Genomic DNA, 17,722 nt, shown 5'->3' with positions numbered 1-17,722 from the left:
ACACAATTTAAGCGCTTTGAACTTATTGATCCATACTCCGGCGTGTCTACTCACAATCGTATTATATTCGTATTTCTTTTTAATAAGCTGGTCCAGAGAGGGTTTGCTGTCTAGGTTAGCTGAAGGGGCGATTTCTGGAGCCTTGATATCTTTTTCAAGTGTGTCAAGTTCAGAGTAAAAAATGTTATTGGTCCGCGCTCTAATGCCTATAATGACGCCCCTAATCGTAGCTTTAAGAGCATCCCAAACGACGGAGGTGTTCGTATCTGGGGAAGCATTTATTGTGATATACTCCCGGATAGCGTTCTCTATTTGTCGTTTGTTCTCAGGATCGGTCAGTATTTTCTCATTGAAGCACCAGCGCTTTGGGGGTAATATAGAGTGAGAGTCTACGAGTTTAGTACTAATGCAAGAGTGGTCAGAAACTAGTTTAGGTGCTATGTCCGTTTCTTCTATAAAATGAGTGAAGGTGCTAGAGATTAGAATAAAGTCAATTCTGGAGTAAGAATTATGTGGAGCCGAATAAAATGTGTAGTCCCTTCCATCGGGGTGTTGGAAACGCCAGGAATCTCTTAGGTTAAATTTGGACCAAATGCGAGTGAGCGACTCATGAGAGCGGGATGGCGTTTGGATTGGCGGTCTATTAAGGGGGTCTAATGGGAGATTGAAGTCACCATCTACAATCAAGAGTTCATCTTGCGGTATGTTCTCACTAAAGGACAGATTCCCCAAAGTCTGGGTCGTCAGAGGTAAGACCATATATATTTACCACATGGATGGGGTCCTCGTCTCTCAACATGTGGGTAATTAATTGCCTGCCGTCTGCGTCATGAGTGTGTGAGGTAATGGAGATGTTGGATTTCTTTGAGATTAGGGTGATCACCCCTCTTTTCTTGTGGACAGTCGAGGAGCATAAAGTGTGTGAAACCCAGTTTAGATTTATAAAACCCATATCTTCCTCTGATAGCTTAGTCTCTGGGAGTAGGATGACGTCCCCTTTTGATTTTACTAAGTAGTCAAAGAACTTTCTTCGTTTCACTGGATGGTTGAGGCCCTTGACGTTCAGAGAAACTATGTTGAGATTTTCTAATAGGGATTTAGTTTGATCCCTCTAGAGGGTTTTGATCGCTAGGAGGGTGGGTGTCGTAATGGTAATTATAAATTGGGAAGACTAAGTAAGCCTTTGAGTGTCACCCACTGCATAGTGACCGCAGCTAATTATGGGACTAGTTATTTGTGGACTTTGATGTCTGAATAGGAGCCTGCAGTGTATGACTCGTGTGATGCTACAGAAGAGGTATTGTCAGCAAAAAATAAGGAGCAACAAATAAAAGGGAAACAACCATTAATACATTTATCCTCAACCCCCCCAACTCTCCCCACCCCTCCCTCCCACTCCCTTGCTCCCTCATACCTCCCCTCCCTCCCTACCCACCGCTTAGGTGTGGTACTGTCAAGGAACATAGGTAATTTCAAGCACATGAACTAGCATACGCTTTAAAACAGATTTGGCTAGGTTCGAACTTGGCAAACGGTGAAGTTGTAGTGGAAGTATATAACCATCAAACCACAGAGCCCAAAGAGGCGTTCTAAAACAGAGTCTAGGGAGACCTAGAGAGTTCTAGCAAGCTGCCCCTACAGGGACATATAATGCCGTGAAGCAGGCTTGTCAATGGCAACATTTTGTAAACAGAAAATACTATAGAAGCCATCTGGCTAGAAGGAAGCCAATAGGCTAAAACAGTCAACAAAACCAGTGGAGTACTTGACCAGGCAGTTCAGGGGATAGAAGAGTCCTAGATCTCAGTTTTCCTCTTGTTGGATGAACTGCTGGTCAGGTCCATACTCTGTGGTGGAGAATCTTCTAGATGGCGTGCACGTTCCTGAGGGCTTGAAAAGAGATGTGGTCTGCCATTTTCGATGATTTTGAACTTCAATGGACCTGCAAAGGAAAATGTAATACATTTCGCCTTCAGTTTATCCCTCAGAAGAAGGAATCCTTTTCTCGTTTCAATGGTTTCCTTACAGTAGTCTTGGGTGAATATTCTTCCCGGGTGACGCGGTGGTTTTTCCTGGCGAACTGCAAAATGGCCTCAACATGTTGGTACCAGAGTGGCTTGCAGATCAAGGGTCGAGGGCTTTTCCTCCCCTGGACACTGAACGTGGAATTCTATGTGCTCTGTCGAGCTCCAGGCCATGTTGGAATGTAATCCCCGTGATCATTGGTATCCAGGCTTCAAGGAAGGCTGCACATGACCCCGCATCCTTCTGAGTTCTCCGGAACGCCAAAGATACGCATGTTCCCTCTCTGTTACGATCTTCCAATTCGGCGTTTTGTCTTTTGAGATAGTTTGCAGTGCTCTGGAGATGCTTTATGATTTTAGAGGATTGGGAGGTTCTATCTTCCACGTCGCTTGGGCGTTGTAAGGTCGCCGTAAGTTCTAGCTGCATAGTATATGTGTTGCTTTTAATCGATTTAGCCAAATCATGGACTTCTGCTAGCTTTTTTAAGATCATGTCCATAGTGCTGGTCAGGTCTGACCTGGCTTTGATTGGAGATTCTGAAGGTGACGGTTCTGGGTGTACTTTCTTGTTATTCGTTCTGCTTTCTCTATCTGCCATTGTCCGGCAGGGTGTAGGCGGATGCATGAGTGCTCGGATTTGTTTGGGCTCAATTGTGAGAACTCTATGGTGGCCTCGTTATCTCGCTCACTTGCTCTCTATTATACTCCGGCAACCTCTTGCTGTCAGCACAAGATCTGTTGAAACACGCTCTGTTTCAGGAGTTTGCTTCAGTGGATGTGATGTGATCGGAGCGCAGGAACATGGTGCAGAGTATTACTCCAGAGCTATGGCGAGTAAGGAGTAGTTTCTGTCCTGTAACTCCAGTTCTGTAGTAGGGGTATCTCTGTTATAGTCATAATCTAGTGAATAGTCCCGCCCATGTGCGAGGACCCCGGAGCAATCAAAAATAATCTCTTAGAGTGTCGAAAAAAGCAGAAATGCACAGACACTTAAGAGAGAATTTAAAGACAGATAATGCAGCCTAAAAGGCTACACTGCCCAGTACTTCAACTAGAAATTCCACCATAAAAATCCACAAAACAGCACAGCCTGTACAGATTTCCCTTGCTGAAACAGCAAAACCCTCTGGAATGATAGAGAGGAGGACCTGGACAGACAAGCCCCATAGGCTGCCATTATGTGGCTCAGAACAGGATACTGTGCCTTTAAGAGAACTTTCCAGAACTTCACACTATCCCAGAATGCACTGCAGGTCCCAGTTACTTTCAGTTCTTTTTGAAGGCGTAACACGCCAGACCTGTAGCATTCCGTACATGAATATCTCTCTCCACCGGGGAGGAGGGCGGGCGCTTATGACTATAACAGAGATACCCCTACTACAGAACTGGAGTTACAGGACAGAAACTACTCCTTCTGTAGTAAGGGATCTCTGTGTATAGTCCTAATCTAGTGAATAGAATGGCAAGCCCATCCCCACACCAAAGCGGCGGTGGAGAAACGAGAAATAACACCACTATTGTGCGAACAGATTTCACAGCGAAGCCTGCCCAACCTGAGCGTCTGCCCTGGCATCAGCGTCCAGGCAGTAATGCTTAGCAAAGGTATGAACCGACTTCCAAGTGGCTGCCTTGCAGATTTCTGCAATAGGCACATTACGAAGCAAAGCCGTCGTGGCAGCTTTACCCTGCTGGAATGAGCCTTAGGTTTGCCCCCTAATGTCTTATTAGCTTTTAGGTAACACAATTGTATGCAGGACACAATCCACCTAGAGATGGACTGTTTAGAAGTAGCAAGACCCGTCCTGACTGATCAATAATTGATTAACAATTGGTCTGACCTACGGATATTTTGGGTTTTATCCAGATAAAATTTCAGCATCCTCCTAACATCCAGGGAATGCAAAGACCGTTCCGCTGGAGATGAAGGATTCTGAAAGAACGTAGGTAAAGTTATAGTCTGGTTGATATGAAAATCAGAAATAACCTTGGGAAGAAACTTAGGGTGAGTACGCATAACAACCTTAGCAGCATGAAACACAGTGTAAGGTTCTTGGCAACACAACGCCTGAATTTCACTCACCCTGCGGGCCGATGTAATGGCCACGAGGAACGCCGCCTTCCAGGACAGGTGCTGCAATGAAGCCTTATGAATAGGTTCAAAAGGCTCCTTCATCAACCTGGACAGCACCACATTCAAGTCCCACGAAGGCGAAGGAAGCCTGACAGGAGGGAATACTTTCTTCAAGCCTTCCAGAAAATCTTTGATCACAGGGATCTGGAAGAAGGAAGTCTGTGAAGGGCATTTCCTGTAGGCAGTCAAAGCAGCCAGATGAACCTTAATGGAATGGACATTAAGGCCCGACTGCGCCAGATGTAGTAGATATGGAAGGATGACATCTTCCTTGCATGTCGTAGGGTCATAGTTCTTAGACTTGCACCAGATGCAAAACCTCTTCCACTTGTAAGCATAAGAAGTCCTAGTGGAAGGTCGCTTAGCCTCCTTCAGTATGTCCATACAATCCTCTGGGAGATTCAGATGGCCATATTGCACTATTTCAGGAGCCATGCCGCCAAACTCAAAGACAAGAGGTTGGGGTGCAACATCCGCCCCCCGAACTTCGTGAGAAGGTCCGGCCTGCACGGCAGCTTCATGTGAGGAAGGAGAGACCGGTGAAGCAGGTCCGTGAACCACCACTGTCTGGGCCATTCCGGGACAATCAGAATCATCCTCGCCCTGGATTGGGACAGCTTGAGGAGAACCGCTGGGATCAGAGGAATGGGTGGAAAAGCGCACAGAAAGCTGTTCGACCAGTTGATCCATAACGCATTCCCCAGTGTCCCTGGTTGGTAGTACCTGGAGGCGAAGTCTCGGCATTTGCTGTTTTCGGCGGTGGCGAACAGATCCACGTCTGGAGTTCCCCATCTTGCGAAGACTTCTCCTAGTACTTCGTCGTTTATGACCCATTCGTGGTTTTCCTGAATCAGTCTGCTCAGCTCGTCTGCCTGAACATTCTGCACACCTGGCAGATGAGTGGCCGTTATCGAGAGTCCTCGAGCCAGAAGCCAATGCCAGAGCGCCTGCGCCTCCTGCGACAGAGTGCGCAATCTCGAGCCCCCCTGCTTGTTGAGGTAATACATCGTGGTCGTATTGTCCGTCTGTACAAGCAGAGAATTGGTCCGGAAGGACGGTTGAAAAGCCTTCAGTGCCAAGTGAACAGCCTGAGTTCCAGGAAATTGATGTGGTACGTGGACTCCGTCGGGGACCACGTCCCTTGAATCTGTAGGTCTCCGGAGTGCGCTCCCCATCCCAGGAGAGAAGCATTCGTCACGATAGTCTGTGTGGGAATGTCCTTGTGGAAGGGAACCCCTCTGAGGAGATTCTCCGCTGAACACCACCACTTCAGAGAGTGAAGAGCATGTAGAGACAGTCGTATCTTGTCGTCCCAAGATACTCTCCTCTGGTCCCACTGATCTTCCAAGCACTCCTGCAGCGGTCTCATGTGCAGCCGCAGATGTGGCGTCAGGAAGATACAAGAGGCCATCGATCCCAGCAGAGAAGACACCGTCCTCACTGTCGTGGATGGAGTGGACATGAGAGCCTGAGCCTTCCGAAGGAGTGATAAACGTCGCTCTTCCGAAGGAGACACGCTTGCTTACAGCGTATCGATGGAGGCTCCCAAGTACTGGATGCACTGGACCGGAGTCGGGACAGACTTGGACATGTTGATGTGCAACCCCAGCTTGTTCAAAAGAACGCACGTCTTCTGGAAATGTGCTTGAGCTTCCGAGAAGGAGGAGGCCTTGATCAACCAATCGTCCAGGTACGGGTAGACAAACACCTTGTTCTTCCTCAGGTGTGCCGCTACCACTTCCATGCACTTCGAGAACGTCCTGGGCGCAGACTTCAGCCCGAACGGAAGTACCGTGTACTGATAGTGATTGGTGCCGACTTGAAATCGCAGGAACTTCCTGTGTTTGTGTGCAATGGGCACATGGAAGTATGCATCCTGTAGGTCTATGGCGCACAGCCAGTCTCCCTGTTGCAGCTGAGGATAAATCTGATGCAACGACAGCATGCGAAATTTTTCTCTGCGAATCCACTTGTTTGCCTGTCGCAAGTCCAGAATGGGCCTGAACTCGTTCTCGTCTTTCTTGCGGACCAGAAAGAACCGGGAGTACAGACCTCTTCCTCTTTGAGACAGAGGTACATCTTCTATCGCCCTTTTCCTTAACAGGATATCTGCCTCCGCCTGGAGCTCGCGCAGCTGATACTGCGAGCTGACCGGAGGAATCGATGGAGGAGGGCTGATGAACCGAAGACTGTATCCATTGCAAACAATATTCAGCACCCACTTGTCCTGAGTAATTTTTCTCCACTCTGCCAGAAAAAATTGAACGCTTCCCCCCACCGGAGCGGGTAACGGATGAAGGGGAAGTAACCGCTCAGGGCCGAGACCCGGCCGGGCCCTTGTTCGCGGTAGGAACGTTTTTGGAAGGGTCTTCTGAATTGCTGCTGCTGTTGCCCAGAAGACTGTCCTTTTCTCTACCCTGTGAGCCGAACCGTCGTTGGAACTGGCGGTAGGGCTTCTTGTCTTTGGGCTTCTCCAAGCCCACAGCCGTCAGGGTTTCAGCCTCGGCCTTCATTCTGGCCATTTCGTCATCTGCATGTTTCCCGAAAAGAGTCTCGCCGGAAAACGGCAGATTGGCCACTCGCTGTTGCGCTTCAGGCTTGAGCGACGTCAGCTGGAGCCAAGCATGGCGTCTCTGATTGATACCGTGGCAGTATCCATGTGCGGCCAACAGGGAGATATCCGCCGCAGCACTGATGGCCTGGTTCGAGACCAGCATCCCTTCTTTGACGATTTCCATGAAGTCCTCTTTCCTGTCACGCGGGACAAGGTCCGCGAACTGTTCCATGGAATCCCACAGCGCACGGTCGTACCGCCCCAGTAACGCCGAGTCGCTGGAAGCCTTCATCGTCGTGGAAGAAGTCCCACACGCCTTACTGCCAGCCGAATCAATCCAGCGGCTCTCCTTATCCGGAGGCACGGTGGAGGACGGGGAGGTAGAATGCAGCTTCCTGGCCGCCGTCACTATCACTGAATCGGGTACTGGATCCATCCTTAGGAAGGCCGGGTCCGAGTCAGGTGCCCTGTACTTCTTCAGAAGTCTGGAGGGTGCGGCTTTTACCACCGCAGGCGTAAGAAAAAGCTCTTCCGCAGGCTCAACCAGTCCTGGCACCAACGGCAGTAGAGGGCGAGACAGATGTTTCTTGTGCAAAGTCTCGAATATCACGGACGTCGTAGGTGTAGGAGCTGTCACCGTGATACCCAGCTTCGCAGCCCCCCTCAGGAGAACCTCCTGGAACGTACCGATGTCATCGATTGGAGACACCCTAGTCTCCGGGGAGTCTGACAAAGTAGGTGAGTAGGAACGGGTCCTAGAGGTCGAACGGGACCTGGACCTATGCCTCCTATGGCGATGTCTGGATCTAGTGAGGACCTGTCTCTGCTCCTTGATCTGTCTCTCCTCCTGGAGCGAGACCTCGATCTCCTGGGCCTTGGACGTTCTACCGTTTCCCCGGGGCGGACGTCTTGGGTTTAGGCGGTTCCTTAGACTTCGGAGTCTTCTTGGGAGGAGTCGGAAGCCTGGGCAACGAGACCGACCTCGGTGGAACCGGAGGAGGCTTGCCAGGCACAGGGGTCTGTGGTCCTGTTGGAAGCGGAGGCAGAGGAGGTAACGGAGGAGGGGTTGGAGCCCTCGGATGTGGACCTCTAGGCAACGGAGAGGAGGAGGAGGGTGTAACAGACTTCTTAGGAGTATACACCTCCGAGTACACCGATCCCGGTGAACCGCCATCCTTCCCGGACTGAGGGGAGCCCCCCACAGTCCTAGGCCTGGCAGCACGACCCCTCGACGTCGAAGAATGATGGCCAGACGTCGAACGCAGGTCCCTCGACGTCGAGCGCCCCTTCGGCGTCGACCGTCTTCCATTCTTCGGCGTCGAACGGCTTCTATGCCTCGACGTCGACCCCGACCATCTCGACGACGATCCTTTATGCCTCGATGGCGATCGCTTGTGCCTCGACGGCGACCTAGACCTCTTCGAGCGCCTCGACGGCGATCTTCTCCGCCTCGACGGCGACTTCTTCCTCGCCGGAGATCTCTTCTGCCTCGACGGCGATCTCTTCTGCTTCGACGGCGGCCTCGACGCCGAGGAGCCCCTCTACGACGATGATGTCCTGGTCGCCGACGGTGATCAGCGGCGTCGCCTCGACGGCGAGCGCCGACGCCGGGCCCTTCGACGCCGATCAGTCGAGGACGACGACGATGAAATCGTCACAGGGTTCGACGGCGGCCTGTGCACGTCCCTCGACCCAGAGCCCTGGGGAGACCGGGAACTGGCCATCGACCTTCCTCTCGACGTCGTGGTCAGTGCCACCGAACCAGACGGAGACTGTGGACGTTTGCTGGACTTCCTACCCCTGGGGAGCCCCCCCAGAGGCCTCAGCATGGGCAGAAGAAGCCCCTTCAGACCCACCTTGCGCCTTCAGCCTTCTTTCCTCGAGGCCCTGAAGTCTGATCTTCATTCTGTCCTTCAGGGTCCTGCCAGAGAAGCCTTTACAGATCTCACACTCCTCTGGAACATGGGAAGAGGGCAGGCAGAGGATACACACCTCATGGGGGTCTGACTTGGCCATCTTCCTGGAGCACTCCGGGCATTTGTCAAATAAAGAAGGCACATTTGACAAAAAAAAGAGTGCAACAAACCAAGAAGAAAAGTCCAAAAGTACTTAGAATGTACTCAAATCGAATTTTAGTGAAAAACACCAACAAAACCCTTGAAAAGGGAGAGCTCAATGCTCCAGGGTCCTGCTTGCAGGAGCCGGAAAAAAGAACTGAAAGTAACTGGGACCTGCAGTGCATTCTGGGATACTGTGAAGTTCTGGAAAGTTCTCTTAAAGGCACAGTATCCTGTTCGGAGCCACATAATGGCAGCCTATGGGGCTTGTCTGTCCAGGTCCTCCTCTCTATCATTCCAGAGGGTTTTGCTGTTTCAGCAAGGGAAATCTGTACAGGCTGTGCTGTTTTGTGGATTTTTATGGTGGAATTTCTAGTTGAAGTACTGGACAGTGTAGCCTTTTAGGCTGCATTATCTGTCTTTAAATTCTCTTAAGTGTCTGTGCATTTCTGCATTTTTCGACACTCTAAGAGATCGTTTTTAATTGCTCCGGGGTCCACGCACATGGGCGGGACTATTCACTAGATTATGACTATACACAGAGATCCCCTACTACAGAACAGCAGGTACGAGTGGGCTGTCAGTTAGATTGATTAGTCTGGTATGCAGAGCTGCTTAGAGATCATGAAGCACTAGCTAGCATTTAGTGGACCATTATTTGCTGTGAGCTATGAACAAGTGATGCAGGCAGGATGACAAGACCGGCAGAGTATCTGGTAGGAACACGCCTTCTCTATCCTGGTGTGGGTGCAGTGAGAATCAGCTTAGCACAACAGTCTACAGGCAGATCACCGTCGGCCCCATGCATGGACGTTAACTTAGTGTTGCAAGACCCAGTAGGATCCGTGAACCAGCAAACCAGCAAAGGTGGAATGACAACAACAGCTCACAAACAGGCAGGCTTCAAACACGTATGGTTATCTTAAGGCTGCTTAGGGTCGCTTAGGGATGTTCCACTATGCTGCGATGTCGTGGAATAGTGGATGTAAACCACGCTGGAGACTGGTTGTAAGCATCACGTGTATAGTTCAGGGTTAGTGCGGGCTGAATACATGCAGGCGGCAGATGGAGAACTCCTGCTGCGTTCCTGTTAGGGCATGTGTGGTGAGGCGAGAAGCCCGAGAAGGTAAGATGGCGCTGTCATATCCGATGTGGTTCTTGTGGTTTGCAAGCTGCGAATTCGCCTCCTGGGACCGTCTACATACCCCACCGTCTGTATGCTGTCGGGAGATCAGGAGCTGGGCGAGTGGCCACCTTGATGCAGCGTGCTGTGCGGCCGCTTATCTAGAGGCTAAATGAGGATGAGAATAGAAGGCATCAGCGCAGGTTCGCAGTCACTGCCATCTTATGACAGAAGCATGAGGCATGGGGCGTCCAAACATATATCCGCCCTTGCACACTTATTCTGTAGAGAGCTTAGCAGACGAGTGGGGGATAAAAGCAGTGTTCCTCATGCTGCGCTCCATGTAATGCTCCTTGAGACCACAGGTGTCTATATAAACTGTTGATGAAGTGCTTCGCTGCTAGTGCCCATTGGCCATTGTGAGGTCAGGCAAAATGGAGTCTGAGAGCAATTACATTCCTTTCGCATCGGTCGCTATTTAAATCACCCACCTTCTGTGGCGCTGGGGCAATGCGGACACAAACGACAGCCAGTCCATGCCATGCACTGCCTCAGGCTAGACTTTAAAACAAAAATTGCAACCCTCTACTTATCTTAGATTACACACTAAGTTCTGAATACCAGTATAGGAAAAAACTAAAGAGGTTTGTAAACATTAATTTAGGTGTGCTAAATATTGAAAATATATATAGTGTTATATTGTATATATGAATTTTCAAGTCACGTGCATCTAGTAAGCACTAAATAAAAAGGCTGCAATTTCAAGTTAAGTCAGAATTAATTTCTGCTACAAATGTACAAAGCACTACTAACAAAAAAGCAGTATTACATATTCACACAATTACGTTCAAATTCAGATTTGCAAGTACACTATTTTCTAGGTATAACATGTACGGAACCAAAGCACGGATACTAGCAGTCAAACTATCCACCGTAGATTACTGACGTTGACATCGTTTGAACTTAAATATATCACATACGACTGCCAAATTTAGCTACACATTATTAGAATATGGCACACAGATAACAATCACAAAATCTGTGATTGTGTGGGATAGTTTACAAAAGCAGGATAAAATGGAAAATGGTTCTACATATTGCAGATAAAAGGAAAAGGAAATAGGCATTTACTGCTTACCTTAACCTCTGCTCCAGAAGCTCCTGGCATGAGTTCTGCAATTTTACGCAAGTTTATACCCCTGGTCAGGTTCATTTTTCTTGAATGAATCTTTAAAATATCCAGACGTGCCTACAAATTAAATACATTAAAAATATAACTCACAAACACTATATTGCCAGAGAAAAGGGGAACAAAATCCTAACTATAGGCAGAGCAATGTCAAGCATTTCTTCTCAACTGCTTGGTTTATACTGGTTACTGAGGAAGTAAGGTACGAAGCAGCCTTGAGAGGGCGTGATAGTTAATAAAAAACAAAATCAGGGTTTTATGCCATGATAAGGCACCATTAGCTATAATTCACTTGTACAGCACTGGATTTTTTGTAGATTTAAATGAAATGTAAATCATCCCTCTTAAGGCTGGAACTCGTCATTGAAAAAAGCATTAACAAAATAAATTCCTTAACCTACAAAGTCCATACAACTACTTGTTCGGGCCATTTATCTGGCCAAATAGGCGGACTGTCCTGACCAGGTTTAAGATTTTCAGATGCACGTTAAATATTACCAAGTATGTGGAAAGAGCTTGTGTTTTGTAGAGGAAAACGTCACCTATCGCTGTGTTTGCTACTTGGGGCGGGTTACTCTCTCTCTGGAACCATTGATCTCCCCACTTCCTTCTCTACTGCGCACTTTACATGCTTTGGGATTTTGGCATGAAGTCAAGAGAATGTTTTTTTTTGCCTGCCATGGTGAAAAATTCTGAAAATTACTTTAGGATTAAAACTTGCAACCATAAAAAAGATTTAGTGACAATCTGTACATAAAACTAATATATTGTGGTTCCCAGAACCATGTTCAAGAGTACTATGCCACAATTACAAAAAAACTTTGGACAGGTAGAAGATTTGGAATTTTGCTTCAACTAATATTTGTTCTTCATCCTCTGGTGAGGAATCATTAAAAAAAGAGTACAGCTACCTACTCTGGGAAAGCTTTTTGTGAGGGGGCAAAATGTCAAAGCAAAAAATGGGGCTAAAAGTATGAATAGTATTGGCCGAACCTAGGCCATCAAATTATTCTCAACCACCAGTTAAACTGGCCCCTATTGACTCCAACAGACTTCTATGCATGCACAGTGCAAAAGGTGCAAAAATCCTTATTCACCTCCAAGTCGAGAAATAAATCATTATCCGGTTGGCTAACTTTTCTATATTTAACTGGTTCTTCACTGACAAGCTGGCAGATGCCCTCGGTTGACAACCACAATCTACTGAAGCCTATGCCCATTGACTACTGTTCTATGTATATGCAATCTCCACAAGTCTTCAACAGCCTTTGCTCACTCAGACATGAACCTTGGTGCCAGCAGTTCTTACTTCCTCCAAGGAAGGGCAGATTACAATATACCTGCGGGTGTCACGAGATCTCTCCAGTTAAGGAAAACATGGAACTTATTCTAGAGGATCACAACCTATCACATGAGAGAGAAGAAACCAGGAAGACAAGGAAGTCAACAATACACAAATTTGACAGAGTATCTTTCTGTGGGAGACATGCCATGCAGGATGAAGACGACTACTTAGCACCCTCCTTTGCTAAGTCATTACAGCAAATTTGCTATAGCATGTAAGACCCAAATGCCTATGGAATTCCACTATTCAAACCAATATGTGATGGGTGGCTGGTGAAGTATTTCCTACAAGCACACCTTTGCCTTCAGTAGCCAGGTTTTTACCAAGCAGGCATTATGAAGAATAAATATTCAGGAGGCAGTAGAAATGGAAGTGTATGATGCAGAGGGAAAATTCCATGACTGTCATACCAGATGAACTCAGCAAGGATAATCCACCTAGAGTCGTTCCCCAATTCCACAATCCTTCTTCTACCCCATGATAGTCTGGATTTTCACAGTCATACTGAAAACAAGCATCTACAATGCTTGATTTGGCTATGTGAGCCAATATGAGGGAAAGTTACTCTGATTTCAGGTCTAAACTTAAAGAAGCTTCTAGGTGAATAATGCAGGCATCTGGAAAAACAATGACCCATCCCCCTTATACACTGAATAGATTCTTCAAGTTATTTTGTACCAACTGTATCAACTCGCAAAAGTAGAGGTATAAACCCTAAGCAGTACAAGGAGCGTTACAGGACAACGCAATGGAAGTATTTTTACAATTAATTTCTATCTAAGGCTAATGCTGTTCAGATACTAAAGTAGCAAGATAAAGTTACAAATGTTTCCATTGTGGGACATTGAAAGAAAACATAAGCAGGAGCCTGCATTGTATTTTAGTATGATCAAGGGACTATCAGAGATTTAGAACGCAAAATGAGACCGGGGAGGAGACAGATACCTTTAAAATATGCTTGTTACATCGTTCCTCAGTATTAACGTTCGCAGCGACAACAATGTACAACACTGCTCTGACACCTCATACCCAAAGGTATGACTTATTTCATCACATCTAACAAGGAGGGCCAGGTGCAGCTCAATCAGGGTCCACCCAGCATGCTGATCTAGTGCTTCTGGGCTTGGCTGGCGGCTTAAACCATCCTACTCGCTTGAGTTTCAGTTTGAGCCTGGTGCTCGCTGTCTCCTCCAATAACAGTTCAACAACATTATGGCAGCTATCATAGGGTGGGCTTAAACCCATTAAAGAATACTGGGGTGAAAGATCTCAAATTCTGCACAATGTAATTTAAAAGCAAACCTTGTGAGAGTAACAACCCAGGCGGCAATAAATGTTTGTCAAAATAATAATGGAGGGCACAGGACCAATTTCAGAGTGGAGAACACAGTGTTTTATTATTAATACACACAATTTAAAAATGTATTTAATAAAAAGTCACAAGAAGTAAAAATGCATAGACACCATGCACAGTTTATAGATGTATAGGATTCTAATTTTTTTTTTATATTAACATAAAGAAGCAATTCCATCAGTACAAAATATTAAAGACAAAAATAAAACAAGAGGAGTGTTTGGTCATAAAACAAAAGGAGTGTTTTATCGACGCGCGTTTCGGCGACCAGCGCCTTCTTCAGGACAAGGAACACTCAGTTATTATAGGTACGTCTTACAAGGCATCAAAATATTGTCGTTTTATGCAGTACAAAATGGATCTCGCATTTGGAAAGGTAATTCATAAATTTTCACAATGAAAATCGACGTGTCCCGTATAAACGGGATGAATGCAAATCTTCTACGTTGATATAAAGAAGTTACTTAAAGTGCGGTATTACTATAAATACCGAGCCGATGTTAAGGATAATTCCTCAAGGAGTGAATACTTGATCTAGTTTCCGATAATGTCGCGCCAACGCCTCCGCGATTGCTAAACTTGATTATGAATATGGATACACTTGAACGGACAATGCCGAAACCGACGATAAAACGAGTGGTGTGCGGCGGAGGCTGGCTGCTACACGGAGTGCTTCCGGGTCAAAGGGGACGTCGAATGCCGTGAAAACCTGACACACTCTCTCCTCCCACAAGAGTATTTGGAATGATATTGGCCATTTTAGTTTAAGCCTAAGCCCACGTAAGAAACAAGTTACTTACCTGTAACTTTAGTTCTCCAGTATTGGTAACTTTCATAGATTCCCATTGCTTGTATCATTCCCCGTCGTCGGAATGGGAGCCTCGGTATGTATGTATGTATGTATGTATGTATGTATGTATGTATGTATGTATGTATGTATGTATGTATGTATGTATGTATGTATGTATGTATGTATGTATATATATATATATATATATATATATATATATATATATATATATATATATATATATATATATATATATATATATATATATATATATATATATATCTATATATCTATATCTATATATCTATATATCTATATATCTATATATCTATATCTCACAGCTTCCAAACACCAACCGACTGCACTCGTGAGCGGGTGCACACACAACGGGGGTGTGCCCGTAATTAAATCCAGCTACAAACCATCCTAGGATAAATAATCCATAAAGAAAGTAGCACTCGCAGGGGGACTGTTCCTCTCAGAAATTTATTCGGGGAACAAACAGCAACGACGCGTTTCGCCTTAGGGCTTTATCAAATTGTACAGAGAGCCGAGGCGCGCGTCTATTTAAAAGGACGTCATACATAATAACCAAAACCAAGGTAGGACTATAGTATACACATGGTCGCCATCTTAAGATGGTACAAAATATACAGCGCGAAGTTCATGAATACAATTGAAATGCACAAGATGTAGTAATGAAAACAGATCTAGAACAGTTATCCCAGATCTGAAACAATTATCACAATCAATTAATTGCAAATAAATAATTGTCAAACTCAAATGGAGTTACCATAGTCATAACCATGGTACAAAAAAGACAGCTGATGATGCCCTGAATGGGCATCGAAATGTCAAATCAAAATGTGGCAGCAATTCAGATAATAGCACAATTGTATGTCATACGCTAAATGGTATGCTGTTTAGCGCTATTCAGAATTATATTCCTGTGCAGATTATAAATATGCATAGAGATCCATATATTGGAAAATTATAATCCTAGTGCTTCTGAAATGCCAAACCACACTTAAGCACAATCTCGCCCTGGATGGGCTAATGCAAAATAACAGCTTTACATATATAAACATGACGTCCACCTATTCAAACTATATAATAAAATCTAAATGTTCAAGAAAAGTTCATGAAAAATTGCAGAAAAGTTACGGATAATCAAGACAGTAATTCTAGTTTCATGAATTTGTAGTAGAAAAGGATAACTTTACAGTCAGTATGTATACAATGGCTATCATAACCAATTAATGCAAGCATATATCAACCTAAGTGTACCGATAGTTCTTCATGCATATTTGTAGCCTATAGGTGTCCTTATGTAAAAAGACCCAAAGTCACCTTATCAACCAATCAGATAAGCCTCACCCTATGGAACCTTCCTGAGAAAGCTCAGAACCTATTCCAGGAGTGAGCTTTCCCAGGGGAGGTGGATGGGCGCATGGGAATCTATGAAAGTTACCAATACTGGAGAACTAAAGTTACAGGTAAGTAACTCGTTTCTTACTCCAGTATTGGAACTTTCATAGATTCCCATTGCTTGTATCAGAGTAGATAGCAGTTAGCATGCCTCAAACATTTCGTGCATAGTTACAAAGCTATTATCAACCAATGATATAACACATCATAATAATCAATCAGTAACCATAACATAATCAACGAAATGTGAGAAAAAACAGGAAGGAGGGAAGAGAGGAAAGCTCACCTCTTACTGGAAGAGATTTCTCAGGACTGCTTGACCAACAGCCGAATCCCCCTTAGCAGCCGCCTCAAGGCAGTAGTGTCTCGTGAATGAGTGAGTACTGCTCCAGATGGCCGCTCTGCAAATATCCTTTATCGATACTCCCGCAAACAGTGCTGTAGACGATGAGATCGATCTTGTGGAGTGCGCCTTCACCTGTCCTTCCAACGGCTTGCCTGCCGCCTGGTGGCAGAAACGGATCGCACTCGATATCCATCTGGAAATTCCCTGCTTTGACAAAGGAAACCATTTCCTTGGGGCTCCAAAAGCGACAAACAGCTGGGGCGTCTTCCGAAATCCAGCTGTGCGTTGAAGATAGAATTTCAAACATCTCTGAACGTCCAGAGAATGAAGTGTCCTCTCAGCCTGGGTTGAAGGCCGAGGAAAAAAGGAATTCAGAACCACCGGTTCATTAAGATGAAAGTCTGTCGGTACCTTCGGAATGAACTTGGGGTTCATTCGGAGGATCAAGGTATCATTTTTGAACTGCAAGAAAGGTTCCTTGATAGTTAAAGCCTGAAGTTCTCCCACTCTCCTTGCCGAGGTGAGTGCCAGAAGAAGCGCCATTTTCCATGACAGGAACTTCAAATCCACCTTATGTATCGGCTCAAATGGCGATCTCATCAGTTGAGCCAGGACCACATTCAGATGCCAAACCGGAGGTGGAGGCCGAACTGGTGGAAACACTCTAAAGAGTCCTTTCAGAAACTGCTTTATCACTCTTGCTGATAACAGAGAAGGACCAGATCTTGTTCTTCTATACCTGGAAATAGCCGCCAAGTGGACCTTGATGGAAGCATGAGCCAGACCTGCCTTTGCCAAAGAAAGAATGTATGGCAAGAGTTGATGCGGGGCTGATGAGAATGGATGTAGTCCTTCTCTCTGGCACCATAAATAAAACCTTTTCCATTTCGCTCTATATGTTTTATTAGTGCTAGGAGCTCGTGCTTGTCCCAAGATGTTCCTGCATTCCTCCGGAATGTCTAGATCCTTATACTCTCTGTGTTCAGGAGCCATGCTGTCAATTGAAGCGAGCTCGGGTTCGGGTGGAGAACCTGGCCGTTGGACATTGATAGAAGCGTCTGGTTGGAGTGAAGATGAATGGGCTGTTCCTCTGACAGAAGAAGCAACTCCGTGAACCAGAACTGGCGAGCCCAGGGGGGCGCTATCAGTATCATCCTGCACTTGTCCATCTTGAGCTTCTTGAGGACTCGAGGAATCAGGGGAAATGGCGGAAAGGCGTAAACAAATGCGCCGGACCAAGACATCAAAAGGGCATTCCCCAGCGAACCTCGATGGTGTTCCCTGCTTGCGTAACACCGGCATTTCTTGTTCATTGGAGTGGCAAACAGGTCGATCGCTGGGGTCCCCCAGCGGGAGAAGATGTCCTTGACCACTGTATTGT

General features: G+C 46.2%; 1 protein-coding gene across 1 annotated transcript in view; it reads right to left on the bottom strand.

Moving 5' to 3' along the window:
- The window catches only part of LOC144755784 (26S proteasome regulatory subunit 8), a 156,388-nt gene that overhangs the window by 28,174 nt on the left and 110,492 nt on the right, over positions 1-17,722 (bottom strand). Inside the window, exon 10 of the mRNA XM_078645025.1 lies at positions 11,028-11,138. Within this exon, the coding sequence (XP_078501151.1) occupies positions 11,028-11,138 (111 nt within the window). The remainder of the gene's footprint in view (positions 1-11,027; positions 11,139-17,722) is intronic.

This window comes from Lissotriton helveticus, chromosome 5_1 (assembly GCF_964261635.1).
Source record: "Lissotriton helveticus chromosome 5_1, aLisHel1.1, whole genome shotgun sequence".
Taxonomy (NCBI): Eukaryota; Metazoa; Chordata; class Amphibia; order Caudata; family Salamandridae; genus Lissotriton; species Lissotriton helveticus.
This window is presented reverse-complemented; position numbering and strand designations above follow the sequence as displayed.